The following is a 19,879-nucleotide window of genomic DNA, read 5'->3' on the forward strand; positions in this document are numbered from 1 at the left end:
AACTACGCATAATGCAAACTATTCTTTCACAACTATTAAAAAAAATCTATAAACTACTATGAAATACTTACAACTGTATATCAGAAAAATAACGTTTTCCAGCTTCGACTTCCTACAATCTATCCAGAAACTGTTGACTAAAAAAATATTTCAACACTATGTAGGCATACTTCTGACTAAGTTCCATACATACGAACTGACAAAAACGATCGATTATTAACTTTTCAAAATATTTTCAACCGTAAACTGACACGAATCTAACTGCACTTCGTTGTTTACTAATAATAAACCTAGTAGAAACTCATAATTAAACTAAATTTCTTAACTCGATTCAAATCTTGATCATCTTATCAAAATAATCAATGTAGAATTTAATGGCTTAATCTTACTTCCACTGGTAAGTGCCGCCTTGTTACTTTAGAAACTTCTTTTTCTCCGCACGATAACCATTTACCGATTAATAACTTTTAATTCAAACTTAGCCACTACTAAACACTTGTTGTACCTGTTTAACCTTGCCATTATTTGCATTTATTTCACACTAAACATCCCGTTGGTCTCACCAAAATGTTTCGCTTCTCGTCCCTAGCAAATAAGTTGTTGGTAAATGTTGGTATTACATATTTTGTGTGGTTCTATTTCTACACCCCCCTCATCTAATACCCCCGGAATCCCAACTCATCCCTCGTTTGTACATACTCTCGCAACCGAATCACTAACATCGATTGTTCAATTTCGTTCCTGCTCGTTTTTGTTTACGTTTTTGGAAATTTGGGAAAATGGAACTCTCCGAACTGCAACCCCCGCGTCAGGATTCGCATACGTCGGAGGGGCCTGCGTCGTGAACAAGCGACTGGAGAAGGTCAACAGCGTGGCCATCATCGAGGACACCGGCGGCTTCAGCGGTATCATTGTGGCGGCCCACGAAGTTGGTCATCTGTAAGACTAGTTCCAATCTGAGCGTCCTACCAGCTGCGGGCTGATTTGTTTCAGATTTTCTAATCACAATCTTGTTGCGCTTTGTTGTAGACTGGGAGCCGTTCACGATGGGTCTCCCCCACCCAGCTATCTGGGAGGACCGGGCGCGGAGAAATGCCGCTGGGAAGACGGCTACATCATGTCCGATCTGCGGCACACCGAGCGGGGCTTCCGGTGGTCACCGTGCAGTGTTCAAAGTTTCCATCATTTCCTCAAGTGAGTATGAATTTAATTTAAAAGACTAGATGTTTTTCAAAAAGGCGGGAACAATTTTCATTATCTTCTTCTGTCACCATCACCTAAAAATTTGATGGCCAAATTTATTTCTTGGGAGGTTTAAATTTTTTACCGGAAAAATAATAAAATGTTGAGCTTCTATAGTTTTTTTTTTACGAAAACTGATGAGTTTTTCGATTTAATCAATTTATGCTTTTATTTCATTATCGAAAGGCCAGAAGGACGAAAAAAGAAATTAATATTAATTTCGGCCAACTAAGTGTAGAACTGTTACCCACATCGTCGCTAAACAGTGCTTTGTGAGTCATACGCTTTTACTGCACTGCGCGTCGCCCTGGTCTACAGAAGCCCAATCATTCACAATGTGGACAATCTTGGTTTCCCCTTCCTATTTCATGCCTAATTCAATTAATTGTTTCTTATCAAAAATAGACCAGATCAGCATTGATAGACGTAATTAAACTAGGTGTAAAAATATGTAAGCTAGGTGAAAAGAGTGTTAACATAATATACAGGAAAATCTAAACTTTTTGGCGAAACAAAACGCTCTTACGACACTAATTTACAGCGCACCACGCGCTTTCTCGCACTGTCCGTACCACAATGTTGATTGGCCGATGGATGTTGTTCCCTGAGAGTTGCCGGCTAAAGGTAGCCTCACACCTTTTGGGAATTTGATCCGTGGATTTTTCCCCATGTATTTTTTCATATGAAATGAAGTGTTGCGTCTGTTGATTTCACTGAAATTTTCTACCATGTTTTAATGCCATTAGTAAATCTATCACTAAAGATCCAAAGGGACAAAAGTCGAAAAGGAAAAAATGTCGAAAGGGACAAAAGGTCGATCAAGAACCAGTTGATAACAAGTTGGGTGTTCCTTTGGAATTTGTGATATGCATTTAGCTTCGAGCAGAAGAAATACACTCACTTCATCAATCAAAGTTTGAGCAATTTTCAAGAAAGGGTTTGATTCGATACGATAATCGAATCAAAGTATCGGTATCACCGATATATTGGAATGAAAATATCGATATATCGGAAAAACATATGATATTTCAAATATGAACATTTATATTTAGAATATATTGGTTGTATTTATTCAATTAATATCGTATACCCCTTCACAATAATTATTAGAAATGACTTTTGTTCTATTACTCCAATTTGTTTCTAGAGTATGCCAGTCCAACAATCATCGGCAACGGCGTTCGTCAAAGTTTTAACCTGTAGTGATCTTTCTGTTCGCTCGAAAAAATCGGGGTTTCGAGAAATTTGCTGAAATTCCAATAGCATTATTTTTCTGTATTTCTCCTCGGGTTGTTCTGATTCTTGACAACAAAATGTTCTATCTTCAGAATTTCCAAGGAAGTTTTTTGAAGTTTAAATTCAATTATCAAAGAAAAGTCAGAATTTTCAGAAAATCCATTCCATTGGAATATTTTTAACTCAAAACTTCAAGAGAAATTATCTTTTTGATTAAAATGAAATTTTTCTCGAACTTTGGCAGGAAATTCTTTTCGGTTCTCACGAGCAGTCTTCCAAATTTACGCAAAAAGTTCCATCAGAAAAAATTCAAAATTTTCATCAGAAAACCCCTAGAAATGTTTTAACGAAATATTCTTTAATTCCTACGGCATTATTTTAATGGAAATTTTCATATGTTTTCCAATTTCCACAAATCTCATCCTAAGTTGTAAAGTTTATTTATCTAATTTATCATAGGAGCACGTAAAATATGTAATTGAATTCGCATAGGGATTCAAGGACCAGCGTCATGCCGCTGGATAACGGCACGTTGATGCAAAGTGTAGAGTTGCCAAAATTATTTGTGATGGCAGCGCACACCTCACACCATCCGGTCGAGCTTGGTGGTGTAGTGGCTACCGCTTCTGCCTTGTAAGCAGGAGGTCGTGGGTTCAATTCCGGACTCGTCCCTTTCCTACTTTGTATTTCTATCTTAGTTCTTTCTGTGCTTCACGTTCTACCAAAACGATTCCTACTGTTATAACCTTCCACACAATCCCAAAACCTCCCGTGGCACCTATGACGGGTCGTAGAGTTCTCTGCATCTTTCTTAATTAGGTATCCAACTAACCATCCTTCCCCTTCCTCAGCATTCGCAAGGACGTGGCCAGGACAGATCTCGACTATTGGAGAGTGCATTGCTTGCATCTAAGAGATAGTGATAGTCCCAAATCACTATGGGTAGGTGCATCGAATGAACACAATGACGTTTAAGCGGTGCGCTGTTTACTGAAAATGAACACTCTTTCATACATCGAGTTCATTCAAAATGAATTTCGGCACCGCTCAAACGTCAAATAATGAACCTATGCACTGCCCCATTTGTGGTAACGGATGAAAGTGATGCTACTCTCATACAATAGTCTTGGCTTGTACCACCTACGAATTTGTGCGAAATGCTCAATGCTAATGCAGCGCACACCTCACACCATCCGCGCTACCAAAAAAATCCTCTAAACCATTAAAAATACGGCATTTCAGATCCATTTTAAAGTATTTTCTTTCACAAAATACAATGCAATTATTATTCTTGTGTTATACTATGTTCGCACTAGGGCCTTGTAACATGTTATTCGGCTTTCTTGATAAGCTTTCTTTTGTCGATAATTTGAATAACACGTTATTTAGGCCGTAGTGCGAACATAGTATTACTTTGTTCTGATTCAATATATCGATATCGAAAGCAAAATTATCGATATGACCGATATATCGGAAGTATCGGAACGTCCCTAGGTTAATTACTATGACACAATATGGGTCATTCCGCGCCAAGTGACCGAGCACGTGCAATTAACCTATTTAAAAATAATGAAAAATACCTAGCACATATTAATTTTGGTCCATTATTTTGAATAACCATATGACCATGGTGATTGAACCGCCCCTTCGACCAAAAACCCCTCCCTGTTTTTGGAGATTTTTAAAAACATGCTATTTTCAAATATCGATATCTTAGCCCCCGATAAAGCTACAAGAAACTTTAATACCAGTTTTCCGCTTGAAATTTGATGAAGTTTTAAGAAAAAATACTTTAAATGCTGAGCAGTGTTGCCAACTATATTATTTTTCTCACAAAATAATAAAAAAGCATTTTTCTCAAAATACGTATATTTTTTTCTTCGATTTCTCAACGGATTCGAGCTTAACAGACTTTTTCCAGTCGGAAACACTTATCGATACAAAGTAAAATGCGCCGTTGCTGAGATATGGCAGCTTTAGTAAATCTTATTTGGGTCATTCCGCGCCAAGTGACCGAGAAAAAGTGAAAACTTGCAGGTGAATACTATGAATTCCAACCAAATCAGGTGTATCTACTTACTTTGGGTCCATATTTCGAAAAAGCATTTGATCCGACCGTTTGAGCCGCCCCTCCGACCAAACACTCCTCCCTGTTTTTAAAGATTTTCAAAAACATGCCATTTTCAATAATCGATATCTCCGCCCCTAATAAAGCTAAAAAAACGTCAGTACCAGTTTTCCGCTTGAAATTTTGTGAAGATTTTACAAAAAATATTTCAGATGCAAAGCAGTGTTGCCAACTACATTATTTTTCTAAAAAATATAAAAAATAGCATTTTTATCAAAATACGCATAATTTTTTTTTAATTTCTCAGCGGATTTGAGTTTATCAGGCAATTTCCTGTCGAAAACACTTATCGACCCCCAGGGCAGTCGCGGGATAATCATTGATGTGCCGCAAAAGACAACTCTTGATTCATACTTGAGTCTCTTTTTTGTCCTAAAAATGTATACCAGCTTTTAGATTTGAATCTTATAAGTAATGATTAGATTTGGAATACTAATAAACAAATGACTAAAGAACAACACATTTTTAGAAGTAAATAGCCTTCTTTAGGTATCCAAAACAGGTGAAAATATGAATGCTGAACTGTGCTGGTCGTCAAAATCCATGTCCAATCCAAAAACAATATAAATTCAATTGAAAAATCTATTCGAAATCCAATCCGTATCTAACCCAGATTCAAGCCAATTCAAATCAGATCCAAATTCAATCTAAATCTGATCCAATCTAAATCCAATCAAAATCTGATCCAATTCAGATCCAAATCTAATCCAATCCAAAGCTGGTCCGAACCCTATCCAAATTCAATCCAATTCAAAACTAATCCAAATCGTTTGAAATTCAATCCAAATCTAAATCTAATTCAATCTAAAACCAATCCAAATCCAATCAATAAAGGAATATAAAGTAATTTATTATGATTCGCTCAATATAACTCACTTTTTATTAAATTTCTAAAAATCAATTCATTTTGCACCTTGTGGGTCGCAAACAATATTGGATTCTGCTAGACCCACCTAGCATATCCAAAAATTTGGGAACCTCTGTACTAAGGAATTAAAGAAGATGGGGTGCGAAAATGTAGCGTAGTTTATGGGCCACCCCTTATTGATTTTAAATTTATGTTCTGACATAATTATCAAAATTTTATTATCTTCAGACGAATTTCAGTGTTCAGAACGCTTAGTAAGGAACATGAAAAAATGCGTTGACACCAAAGGTATTTTGTGCTGCCCCAATCTTAAGAGGGGTAATCTCCTCCAACAAGAAAACGTACAAAAAGTTCAGGGAAAAAAGAGTACAAAAGCGTGCGTGAAGGAGGAAAACGGGTGCAGAAACAGAAGCGTTTGGTTCTAGCGAATCTGACTGAAATATATGCCCTCTTCAAGGAAATTTTTTTTACAAAATTGGATTTATCAAATTCGCCGAACATCGGCCGCCCGAATGCGTTTTAGCAGGAGCAGCAGGCACTCATACAGTATGTGTATGTGTAATCCACGAGTACTTCAAACTGATGTTTACGGGAGCAAAACTTGTTCTCTCTTGAAACTTGAAGTTAATAGAAACAAAGCATTTCCCTCGTTAAAAGATCTATTGAAACTGAACCTTTGTAAACCACCAGCAGAGCTAATTGAGCAAAATGCAGTCATGTAACTACTGTCCTAATGTTGGCATTTCATTACAGCACCCAAAATGAGTGCTATAATTAAATTTATGCAACCCATTTGAGTTGAATAATGGTCATTAAATAACCCATTTCGTTGGTATGGAAAGAAGGCCGTTTTAGCATTCAAAGGCGAACTGTAAACCAGGTATTATGATCAGTAATTGCAAAAATAACTTTAAACCATTGAAACATATTCAGTGGAAATCTGGCATCACTGACCTCAAAAGCATTATGGGCTGCAAACATATGTTTTTTTGTAAATTATTCGAATAAAACTAAAAAAAACTTCATTATCATAGTTGTTTACCTTTACAGAACGAATTGAACGATATGCTGAATGAAAACCTTCGATTATGCCTAACTAAAACCGTCATAACTCAGCAACTGCTCATTTTACTTTGTAACGATAAGTGTTTTTGACAGGAAATTGCCTGATAAACTCAAATCCGCTGAGAAATTAAAAAAAATTATACGTATTTTGAGAAAAATGCTTTTTTTATTTTTTTTTAGAAACATAATGTAGTTGGCAACACTGCTTTGCTTCTGAAATATTTTTTGCAAAATCTTCACAAAATTTCAAGCGGAAAACTGGTACTAACGTTTTTTGTAGCTTTATCAGGGGCGGAGATATCGATTATTGAAAATGGCATGTTTTTAAAAATCTTCAAAAACGGGGAGGAGTGTTTGGCCGGAGGGGCGGCTCAAACGGTCGGATCAAATGTTTTTTCGAAATGTAGGCCCAAAGTAAGTAGATACACCTATTTTGGTTGGAATTCATAGTATTCACCTGCAAGTTTTCACTTTTTCTCGGTCACTTGGCGCGGAATGACCCATATTATGAATATGTATCTAAATAGTTCTGTTAGAGATAAAAAAAAGATTGTTTATAAGAAATGAATAAAACTTGTATAATACCAGATTGATTCTCTCCGATTCGTTTTCTTGTCTATTTCGATCTTTTATTTTTTTCGACCCTTTGTCTTTTTCGACCTTTTGTCCCTTTCAACCTTTTGTCCCTTTCGACCTTGTGTCACTTTCGACCTTTACTCCCTCTCGACCTTTTGTCGTTTCGACCTTCTGTCCCTTTCGCCGTTTTGTCTTTTCGACTTTTTGTCATTTCAAACTTTTTCCTTTCGACATTTCGTCATAAATTCAAAAAAAATCACCCTTTTGCTAGATCGGAATCTCTAACAGTTTTGGTACTTTGCTCGGGCAAGAAATCGATATCCTTTATGGTGGCTAGAGTAGCCTACGATTGGCTTGCCTGTCCATACCTGGTAATGTATTTTCTTCATAGGCCTTGATGGAAACCAGATTTGGACAAAGTTTGTAGTGAGCACAGCTTCGTTCCAGTAGTATTTGGGTAACCCCTCAAACAACGGCTCGTTCTCTACACCACACAATTTTGTTGTGTATGGAGTGGCGAACTACGAATAGATACATTCGCATATTTTAAACTTCCGCAGGTCCTCGCCTTTATATTCGCCTTTATATTCGCCTTTATAATCACTTCATACCTCCGACCAAACACGTTTTCGGTTCACAAACCTGATTCCGAATCTTGTGCTTCACTGTGTTATAAGATTTCAAAAATAATACTTGAGAACTTGAGATCTTTATGAATGTGCATTTCGTAGTTACTACTCCGTGATTGACCAGAACAATCGTAATTGCACAGGGAACCAATAGATGGAGCATGGGAGTAGCTTTCAAACCTCAATGTACACAGTCCAAGAGCTCTAAGCTTTTCAATGGTAAATTACGGTGCCGGCCACGGCCTTACGGTCGTCGGGGATGGGGATGCAATGATGATGCAGTTACTCGCTCACTACAAGCCAAGTATACCTCTACACTTGTCATGAGTTCATGCGGAATTTTATTAGAATTTATTATTTATACGAAACTAGCTTTCCGTTCACTTCAAATTTTAGTAGAATGGTTAGTTAGAATAGTTAGTTGAAGGTAAAGTATAATATGGAAATATATATATATCTTTGGGTTGTTGATTTTTTTCGGTGAAAAACGACACACACAATTCCCGTTTTTTAATAACGTTTCGGCTTACTCCATTCAGCCATCATCAGATATTGAAAAAAATGATGATTTTTCAATATCTGATGATTGCTGAATGGAGTAAGCCGAAACGTTATTAAAAAACGGGAATTGTGAGTGTCGTTTTTCACCGAAAAAATCAACAACCCAAAGATATAAAAATTCACGGTGACCAAAACCCTACTAAATAATATGGAAATGGTATGAACTCCATTTTCAGTTCTCACAATTGCTAGAACATGAGAAGTAGTATTGGGAACGATACAAAGCAGGAGAATGGAACGGGCCTAGGAATGAACCCATGCCCTCTTGCGTATAAAGCAGAAGCGGTAGCCATATGACCACCAATCCCGTCAGTTTTTATGTTTCAAAAATAATACTGGACAAAGACGGTTGAAGTCAATCAGGATAATAAAAAATATATTTCCGCGAAGTGCAGCATTCTCCGAAGTTTGGATCCCTCTTTTTTTGCCAATTGAATACTTTGTTTAAGATTGGACCTTACCCGCGTTGGGCAAGATAGTTGCACCAGCAGATCGCTTAGAAGTTTAAGCTAGTCAGTTATCATATAATGCATTCATCTGAATCAACTCGTACTACACTCAAATCATTTTTGTGCTCAAATCGTACTCGGATCGGGAATTCCATTTCATACCCGCCGATCCACACACCTAACGATAACCATATTATGTTTTATTATAGCATTGCAGTCAAATTCTAGACTGCAAACATAATTCATATATATCTCATTTAGGATTTTATTCAAAGAGAATATTAACTTATTCAAATAATTCACCATTCTAAATGATCGTCGTGAGAATATCACAAAAAAAAACTCTCACATGCATGCTGCATGTTATCAATATCAACAATCCTCCTTTCCTTTTTTTCCCCTATGTATCATCAACTTATAATCACGAGCTGCAACCCGTTAAAAACTATTTGGTATCCCGAATCTGCTATATCGTACAAAAACAAATGAGAAAACGGTAGGAAAAAATCAACAAGGACACCACCCAAGCAGATAAAGCGCAACCAAATAAAACGTATGCTAATCAGAAATCTTCCCACAGCTTCGAAACGTTCTACTCTGCTCTTCAAGTAACGACTTAAGCGCCACCTTCTTATCAGAAGGACCGTTCCTCTGTCTAAGCCCGGTATGAGACCTTCCTTAACAGGGCGGGTCGCAAAGTTCTCGACATGATTCAAACTGAACAAGTTGGCACGCGCAATTAGGACAAACTAAGTGGAAACTAAAGCAAATGACGTAATGATTAAACACAAGAAACTAATAAATGAAAGTCAGCCAGAACTGAGCGGCAAAAAACGTTTAAGCTAAAAACTCATCCAATTTAAATTAACTTGAGATACGAACTAAATTTAGATGAATTTCGATCTAAATTCGAAATAAATGTTTAATATTCCAATGGAATTCAACGAACTCTAAGTAAAAACAAAATTTGTAGAATTCTTTGCATAGGCCCTTTTTTCCAAAATTAGCAATTAACCCATTTATTGTGAAAATTCAGTTGCACCTAAACCTCATCTGATGACGTCACGCATTTAACTGGCTCATTCATAAGGTTTACAATTTTCGAATTTCTCACAGAGATTTTCATACACTTGTCGATCTGACCTTAGCTCAGCGTCGGAGAGGTGCTCCAACGACGACGTTGCATTTGAGTCGAGGCCAGTTGATCTGGATTCTAATTGGAATTCGGTGCTTCTCGTCGTAGGCTCGCGCGTAGGCTGATGCGGGGTAGGGGCGTCCCTGATGTTGGTGGGTTCCCAATTTTCCACCGCAGGCCCACTACTTTCCTAGCCGGCACAACCTTCGACTACCGTGCGCGTGGAAACCACGTGACCAAATCCAAAACAGGCCGCCCACGTTGGATGGGTTTGACGACGCCTATTCAACGTGATAATACTTCACTAATGAACATATTGCATGTTTTCCACTAAGAAGGCTTACCTGAATAGTCACAATTATTTTACTAAGATTTCAGCAATTGGTCAAACTATCCGAACTCTCCAAATTTAGGAAACTAAAATTTGAACCGAATCATCAGTATATTGTAATTTTATATTAAAAACTCGCGAACTTACTTCGAATTAAGATAAAAACTAGAAATAATTGAAGTTAATTCCACTTCTAAACTTGGCGTCACTTCCAAGAAAATTTCGAAAAACGATCCGATCGATTTATATATTTAAATTTGAGAGCGCGTAAAAAATTGTATAGAGCGATTAGCTACGACGCAATTTCCACCTCGGGCTTTACTCGGTAGTTTAAAGCAGTTTTTTTATTGGTCAGCTCTGGTGAGCTCAAAAAGATCTAAAAACTTTCTACTCGTTTTGACGAATTAAAAACCAAAAGAAAATAATATCAGTAATTTTCCGTAACTTACCGAGGGTTAACTGTTCGAATTAACTAATTCGCCATAAGGTAGGTGACGTGCCGGACTTGGACTCTACTAAAGCTTTTTTTTTTGGGCACAAAAGCTTCGCGATAAATTTGAATATTTGATCAATGAGTTTTGCAAAGAAAATTCAATTAGGCTAGGAAAATTTGGTTTGTTATAGCTTTCATTGTCAAAAAACTCCACTCCCAATTCTACTCTCATCCTTAACCCTTGGGCAAGATCCCGTGCATCACGCAGAACTGGAAAGCAGCAAAACTAATGACGTTGCGAAGCCAACTCCCACACCCTACTCTACCGATTTAGTATGGAAAGATTAAGTATTCGAATCTACGTTGGTGACCTGGCTGGCCTTATGCATCGTGGGAATGAAAATGAAAATATTTGTAGAACACAAAAACAAAATCAGCCAAATTTCAAATTTAAGATTGATTGAAATTCCATTCTATCATATAAGATATATTCCATCATACATCTCACAGAATCTTAAGGGTAATGAAGACAGGAACTAAATCCACTTAAAATCGTGCTTTCGATAACTGACCGATCCATTATGGCTTTCTTCGGTAGAGTAAAGTGGTTGGACAAATTGAGATGGGGCTTGCTGACTTACTTTATATAGAGTTGAAAGCTGCCATTTATCACACTTATTCATAGGGGGTGAGAAGGTCTCAAATCCTTGTCCGAGCTGGAATGCCCGGCAAATCCGTGCAGGCAGAAAATGTTTGTGTTAAATTGGTGGTGGATCACCAAACTTCTCCACCCGATCAGTATTATCACAATCTTTATTAGGTGAAGCCAAAACAGGGAAAGAGAGCTATCGTACATTTGTGCTCTTTTTTGTACATTTACAATCCGGATATCAATCTACAATACAATCCACGTCTATCGAGATATCCTAGCACATCATACCTAGAGCAATTAACGAGAGATACAACTAATTAACAGTTTGGAACATAGTGAAACAGAAATTTTAAATTTGTATGTACAGTCCTCCCTCTGTAAGGAAACAAATAGTGACTGTAAGGTTGACAGGACCAGCCAGTCAGTGTGTCCCTGATGCTGCAAGATATTGTTTACTCCCGAGAGATCTGGAATTTGGAATTTCGGACACCTACAGGAGAAGTGCTCTATAGTGTAGGAATTTTCACAGTCCTCACACATGTTTCAGAAGAGGCAACTCTAGAAATTGTGGAGGGCTCGGGTGTACCCGCTTAGGTCATGATTTGCTGATCCTTAAGTTAGTCAAGCAGTGGTATTTACCGGTGGTAGGTCATTTGGCATAACGCCGTTTGGCAAAAAGGTCGTTTGACATAATGTCGTTTGATTTATAATGATTGTTACTTTAACATTATAAAACAGATGTTCTAAAATGATTTTTTCGAATTAAATTTCAGATTCTATCAAATCACTGCTTGAAGGTACTTTAATTACACTTTTTATTATCTGCCCTTTTAACTCTGGGTCAGCAGCAAGATCGTCGTTGACTTAAACAAACTACAATATACGGAAAGTCAAATAGCCAAACTGTAAGTGCAATAAAAAGCAAATGAAGTTATTTCTGCATGAAATATATTTATTTCTTTAAAAGCATACTTTGTCGTTTTGTAAGTCTAAAAAGTATATGCCTCTTTTTTCAAGTAATGCAATTTTTTAGCATAACACAAGGGAGAATATGTATGCATTTTCTTGGCTAAGGCAAAGGGAGATTTTATTCATTTGCTCAATTAAGGCATTTTTGGTTTGAGGCAAAGGCAGGTATGATCCTTTCTTTCAAAGGATGCATCTTCCCGACAGTTACATCAGAGAAGATATGGTTCAATTTTTCAAAAGATACATTTGGCCGGCAGATAGCGAAATACGATATGCTTCCCTCTTCCAAATCAGGCATTTGCTCGGGGAAGATATGATCGCTTTTTTCAGCGGATGGCAGAAGGTCCAGAGAAGGCAAAAGATTATGTGAATACTTCTTTTAATTCGAGCATTTACTCGGTTAGAGGCAAGAGGAGATGAGACTCCTTCATTCAGTGGATGCATTTGCTCGGCAAAAGGTAAAAGACGACATAGTTCCATTATTTAAGGCATTTGCTCGGTTTAAGGAAAGGAATATATGATCCCTTCATTCAGAAAATGCATTCGCAGAAGTCAGGAGAGGAAATGGTGGCTCCATCCATGCACCTCGAATGCCATTATCTCGAATGGGACAGTACCCCGAAAGCCATTACCCCGAATACGTTTCGAATCTGTAGCTTTCTACTATACTATTTTTAACACCAACAGATACCGAGGAATCGTAAAATGACAATCTTAGAATAAAAGTATATACTACTTAGAGTTACTTAGATAACGCAATAAAGCTTATGTTTAATAAACATTTTGACTTACATCATCATTTTGCGCCATTATTATCTGGAAAAGTCCTATTTTACGAATATGATCCTTTCATAGAAACCATTTGCTCATAATAGGGAGAAATGGGCAAGTTTTCTTGCTTGCCCTTACATGAAAGACAAAACAAGCCACCAATGTCAATTTAATTTATTACTGAACAATCTTGCTGGTAGGTGCGTCAACATTTCAAATGGTCCCGTTTGGACAGGAAGCTTCTTTATTCTTAACTTGTCCCGCCGTACAATTCCGTTCCCAATTATTATGTATTGCCCATACGAAGGAAACCACGTAACTGAATGGATCAACAAATCTTACTTATCCATTACACAGCTCAAACAAAAATTATGCCAAATGATCTTATGCCAAACGGCATTATTCCAAATGGCTTTATGCAAAAGATGTTTTAGTTACAAGATAAAGATTGTCGCTTCGATTCTCTTTGTTCTGCTGTCCGAAACATGTGTGGTACTAAACTGTCAAATCGTATGTATTTTTCCTTCATTGACATTAGGTCCCCTATCCTCGCCAGCAAAAGATGTTCCGGACAGCGACGACAGCGACAATCTTTATCTTGTATGTAACTAAAATATCTTTTCATTATACCAAACGGGGTACAATCGTATTTATCTTTGATCTTCCTTAAAGAAGCGGTGCTATTGGCCCTCTATTGGTGTTCTCACAGTCTTGGCTGTCTAGTGTCGACTCTTTTGTTTCATGCTTTTACGTCAGCCGCAAGAGCTGAGGTGGAGAACCCAAGCAACACCTCTTGTTTCTCAGTGAGTAACAACAACTGTGGTGTGACTTACTAAAGGTCTGACTTATGCACAACGCGTCGTATTTGGAACTCCTTTGTGACACAAAAAGCGCAAGACGTGGAGTCTATTTGCAACATCTTGCGGCTACAATGAAAATAAAAACAGAAAAACCAACCAGGAATCGAACCATGGACCTTGAGATTTGCAACCTTCTACTATAACCATAACACCAACAATTCTATTTGAGATTCTGCTACAAGTGCACTACATAAACAAGAAAGTCATTTGTAACTTAATTGTACCTTATATGGAACATGCAGGGGACTGTCAAAAATAAAATACTGCTCAGCTGAGCTCAAAGTGTTTTGCAACATATCAGAAACATTGTCGAAACAGCAATGAACCGAAGTGTTATTAATTCTGCAACTTATCTGTTTTGTTTCTGATATGAAGCACATCGAATTTTAAACCACTCAATAAGTTAGATGGGTAGAACATTGCGACGCCACTTAAACGGAAATGAAACATTGTGATTTTTTGAAACAGGGATGTGGCTTTAATGTGACTCGTTGTATTGCCAGTGCTTTCAATGCAATTTATTAGGAACAAACACCTATTTGAAAGATGCTGCTTGGGAAATGTCAACCTTGTTACCGGATAGCATGTTTGCATATTTGCTAGGGTGCTCTGAATCCTGTGATGTTTGGGCTGCTCTCTTTGCAGTTCTGTTATCGCAGAGGATGAGAATCGGGAAAGGGTACGTGGCAGGTTGGTCGAAAAATATTGCCGTGCATTGGATACGTGCCGAAAAATATTGCAGTGGATTGGAAGGCTGTTAGATACCCCAAAGGTCAGCTCTTACGGTGGAAGCTGACCCAAGCGTGTATCCACCCAAAAAGCAAATGTTTTTGAAGTCTACAATAATATCTAGTCGTTTCCTGAAAGTAATTTTAACAGAATTGATTAGAGATAGGGTGTGATCCGATTTCTCATCAGAAAACTGTAGCTCATTTCGACATATCCTTTATTTGATTGACTTTTCTTCTTGTCCTATCCACGTCCCGGAACGTGGACGCGCCTCTGATCGCAGCAACCAAACGTCAGTTTATGTGTAAAAATTTCACTTGACTGCTGCTGCTGCTGTCCGACGGCCACTAGATAATTTTCCGCTAGTTTAAAATACACTTTGAGCACCGCCACTGATGTCCCGAGACCGGAACCGACACCATTTTTTAATGAGCCACTTCTCGCTTAACTTTTCAAAAGGACCTAAGTAACATTTTTTTCATGAATTAATTTGAATAGCGCAATCAACAGAACAACATGAAAGCTATTGATTTCAGTATTCAAATTAATTCATGAAAAAAATGTTACTTAGGTCCTTTTGAAAAGTTAAGCGAGATTTCTTCTCAAAAAGTGTTGGTCCTGAAAAGAACCGATTTTCTTTTCACAATGCGCCTTTCTGATCACTAGCAGCAACGAAACATTGTGTGGACATTTCATTGTGTGGCTGTCGGCGACGGCCACATGATGATACTTTCTCTTTAGTGCTGCTGTCGGCGACGGCTAATCGATAATTCTCTTTCTGCAGGGAACGCTTCTACCTGCGTCATATTACGACAGCTGCTGTGTGGCCCTCATCTCTGTTCTCGAAGTCTTGATTGAACTGAGGATTAGAGCTTAGTCCATAAGTAGTACGATATTGATGTCTGTGTTTGCGATGTACATACGAGATTGGTTGGCTTACCGATTTTTAACAGTGTTAGGCGCAATTTAATTTTTCGATTGTTCAATACTTTAGCTCCTTCAACTCAATATTTTCATAGTTAGGTAAAATCTTCAAGAGTTTGTCGATCGATTGATACAAAAACTCCAAAATCCGTTAGAAGATGGCGGAATTATAAGTTCATATTATAACCACTTTTTGTGACGTTCTCATTTTTTTTTAATGGCCCGCCACTCTCCCCCACGCCAAGAAGCTCTAATTTGAACTTCCTGGTAATGGACGCAACTATCTCAGCTTATCAACTGGCAACAAAAAAAGCAAAAAAAAAAAATTCGAATAATTTAAATTTAAAAGCTGAGAAGATAAACAATTATGAATCTAAATACGAGAGTGAAAATTACTAATCAAAGTTTTATAACAGAATCCCAGTGGAGATATTCCCCTTTTAAGGGTTCCAGATGAAAAAAAATCTAAATCTAAATCTATAGAATGACTTCCCTATCTCCCCTAAGGACGTAATCTTACAAAAACACACCTTCTGTAAACCAGCTCTCGGCCAACCGCAGAAAAGCAGGCTTATAAGTTAACTTTCGACACATGGGCCCACACTTAGAAAAGTGGTCATATGGGGAATATGAGATTTTCGAATAAATTTCAGCACAAGACTCATTTTGACTTTCAACAAAGGTTAAATAAGAACAAACAAAACAAAACATAATAGGGCTTTGAACTAAAATACCAATTTTAAGGCAAAGGTTTAGATTTCCGGATCTCAAAAGATCATTTTACTACATAATAATATAGTTGCGATTTCCTGCTAACGATGATTTCCAATCGCTAACGTAACTCTCTTCTCCTTCCCATGAACAGTGGTGACACCGCCAGTTGCCTGCACAATCCTCCTCACGAGGACGAAGCCCTGGGGCGAACCCTGCCCGGTACGCTCCTCTCGTTGGACGCCCAGTGCCGGCGGGACCGGGGGACATCCGCGTGCTTCAAGGACGAACGCGTCTGCGCTCAGCTGTTCTGCTTCGACTCGGCCAGCGGGTACTGCGTGGCGTACCGACCGGCCGCCGAGGGATCCACCTGCGGTGATGGACAAGTAAGGGCCAGTGAAGTGATTTCGCGGGATATCCGTTCGAGGTCGTGAGGCGGATGTTATTATTGTTTTGTATTTCATTTTAGCACTGCTTGGATGGTAGATGCGTTGCCGAACATGAAAACATAATTCCTGATTATTCACAGCACACACCGTCGTACGCGCGGTTCAACCAACAACCAGTCAAGTATGTATAGCATTTGATTTGCTTTGTGGATTATTTGTGTTAGTAAAGTAACTTATTCTCAGTCATTAATAAAATTGTCAGTTAGATTTCGAATGCATTACATTGGTAAGCGATCATGCAAAGAAGTTATCGATGATAATGTTATTGTATATATCTCACGAAACTTTGCTGAACGATCAAAATTTTAACGGATCAACTTCTCTAGATATAACTACGACGACAAGTCAGGTCAGCAGGAAGAGTATTATGAACCATCAAGTAGCACGTCGTCCACAACAACAACCACCACCACCACAACGACAACCACCACCACCACCACAACACCACCACCACCGCCGCCACCGACATCGACGAGGAATTATTACCAATATTTCAACCACAAGTCCACGAGTACATATCATAGTAATTTCCATCCTACTAGCTCTAGTTATAATGGTAACAGTAATCACTATAACCACAACAATAACGATAATCAACAAAAATCGACTACCGAATCTGACTACTACCGTACGAAAGCGACCAAGACTCCGTACGTGTTTAGTAAATACACATTCAGCTCGACCAGGAGCCCGTACACTTACAGTCAGTTCACGGCGAGCAGCACGACACCGTCAAGCACTAGCATTAGCACCACACGTTCGCCCTTCTGGGACGATCATCACAGCAATCAGCACCAGCAAAAACACGGTGACGGTGCTTACAATAATGGTCATACGACCACCACCACAACCACGGCGAAACCGAAGTCCACCTACCATCCGGTGTTCGACGTGTACTTCAATCGGATCGCTCAGACGACAACGCGAAATCCGTACAACTTCAGCTACTACGTCAAACGCACGACCAAGAGTCCGAACTACGCGTTAAACTACGTAGGAGCGAACAGCCAAATCAGCTCCAACCGAGCGCCATTCAATAGTAGTAGTGGTGGAAGCGGATCGGTTAGTGGATAGTACAAGCACGCCATTGCGCACGCACTCGCACACGGTTTTGGCAGCAAACACCCAGGGTTTGATACCCGCGCAAGCCAACAGAACACTTTTTTTATGACGAGTAAAAATATTAAACGCGCCTGGCAGCGTCGCTATTGTTCTGTTGATCGCTATATGAACTAAATTCAAACAAGTTGGAACCATGATTTCCTCTTTTTTCTATTTATTATGTTTGTGTGTTCCCTGTCGCTTTCCTGTTTTCCTTTATTTTCGCTTGAATATTATTTCTTTGTTTGTTAAAATTATTTTGTTCTGTTGAAAAGCATTGTTGTTTATTTCTGTGAAATTTGTGTTCAATGTTATTTTATTCCATATTCTCTCGATAAAAGTACTAACCATTCTTGAGATTAAGTAAATCTATCCTAACCCGAATTCCCTCAACTAACTGAACACACATTCTTTATTCAAAAATATAATTAAAAAAAAGTCTGCCATCTATTTAAATTATGCTTTAGGAGAGTAAGAGTAAAAAGAGTGCACGAATTCATTTTAAAAAGTATATTTTTCGCGGGATTACGAAAAATAGTGCTTTTATATATACACATTACATACATTTGAGAATGAAATACGCGCGGAACGCTTCGACTTCTTCCACTACATCCAAGACAAACACGCGCATCACGGGTAAGAAATTGCACTTCGCTATATTTAAGAAAACCACTCTGAGAACTACATGCTGCCACTTTTAGCATCATTTCAAAACTTCTTCTCTCCGTCATGAGAATAATTTCTTTGTAATTTAGTCCTATTGTTTCGTACATCGAATTACCCGCTCAAAATTTCATTAAACAATCATTACTCTTGTAGATTTGAAGTCATTCTCTTCCAAGTATTCTTCCTAATTCAATCGTATTCAAAACTTTACAGTGTTTCGCACTAGAAGCAGACTCTCTATGATAAAACCTTTGTATTCATCCAAGTTGATATCTTCGAAGCCACTTCCAAACTAGCACTCTTACTGACGCCAATTCGTGAAACCTATAAACTACTACTTTTTTTTAAATCGACTAAAACACTTACAATTCACTTACCTACTTTACTGTACTATACAGAACTGTACACTATTTTCTACTGACCGAAAACTTCCACTAACTGAATATATTTTTCAAATATTTAAGACTAATACCCTTGTATTTAGAGCTTCAGTAATCGCACTTAAGCTTGTTGAATCCATTTACATACTAACTTTTCATGGCAAAATTTGTGACCCAGCGCTTTTTATCCAACAACGCGTAAATAGCACTAACCCACCAAAACACACCCATTTTGGTAAATGTTTAAATACCAGCGTGACAATCTGCCGCCATTGGATGATTTGTAAACTGCCAGCCAAAGATCGTGTAAATAATTTGGCGAGAATCGAATCCAGCAGTGATGAAACATAAAATCCTGGATGCAAGAGGTGGAACTGGCTCGGAAGTCACGGGAAATGGACTCACCAGTGGAACATCCGTTTGATATCTAGTATAAGGCCGGAAACGCAGGGAATCCTAGTGTAAATAGAATGTTTATCGAACGTCATAAATGTACATATCTAGCAATAAGGAATTAGTTAAATGTATATTTATTTTCACATTGTTCATATCACTTTTGCATTACATTGTCGAATACTTACGGAAAACACTATACAGTAATCGCTAAATCTATGTATGCCAGGCGTATTGTACAGCTTCTTTAGTCGGTCTTCCTCGATATTCCGCGATATTCCTCCCGGTTCCCCAAGCGATTAGGGTCCCCAGATCTGATTCCACAACGCGCAGCCAACGTGTTTGCGATTTCACCGTCCTCTGTCTGGTTCTGGTTCTTCCGACGGTGCGTGGCGTCCTATTACTGGCTCTACAAAAATAAAATGTTTAATGAAAAGTTTTTTAATTTTAAATTTACTCTGCATAAGCCAGAAAAAAGATTATCATGATGGTAGCTTATGGGAGATGGAAGATCAATTGCCTGTGCCACTAACAAACCAAGATCTTGAGCCCTTCAGATGTTTTCTTTGTGCCATTCAATGGCACATCTTTTTGAGCCATTTAGCTCGCAACGTGCTCGCA

General features: G+C 38.2%; 1 protein-coding gene across 1 annotated transcript in view; it reads left to right on the forward strand.

Annotated features, from left to right (window-relative positions):
• LOC134224750 (A disintegrin and metalloproteinase with thrombospondin motifs like) overlaps positions 1 to 19,879 on the forward strand; it is a 65,342-nt gene that overhangs the window by 21,522 nt on the left and 23,941 nt on the right. The window contains exons 3-7 of the mRNA XM_062704306.1: positions 813 to 939; positions 1,030 to 1,194; positions 16,424 to 16,655; positions 16,739 to 16,839; positions 17,045 to 18,455. Of these exons, the coding sequence (XP_062560290.1) occupies positions 813 to 939; positions 1,030 to 1,194; positions 16,424 to 16,655; positions 16,739 to 16,839; positions 17,045 to 17,792 (1,373 nt within the window). The 3' untranslated portion in view covers positions 17,793 to 18,455. The remainder of the gene's footprint in view (positions 1 to 812; positions 940 to 1,029; positions 1,195 to 16,423; positions 16,656 to 16,738; positions 16,840 to 17,044; positions 18,456 to 19,879) is intronic.

Source organism: Armigeres subalbatus, chromosome 3, assembly GCF_024139115.2.
Source record: "Armigeres subalbatus isolate Guangzhou_Male chromosome 3, GZ_Asu_2, whole genome shotgun sequence".
NCBI classification, from domain to species: Eukaryota; Metazoa; Arthropoda; class Insecta; order Diptera; family Culicidae; genus Armigeres; species Armigeres subalbatus.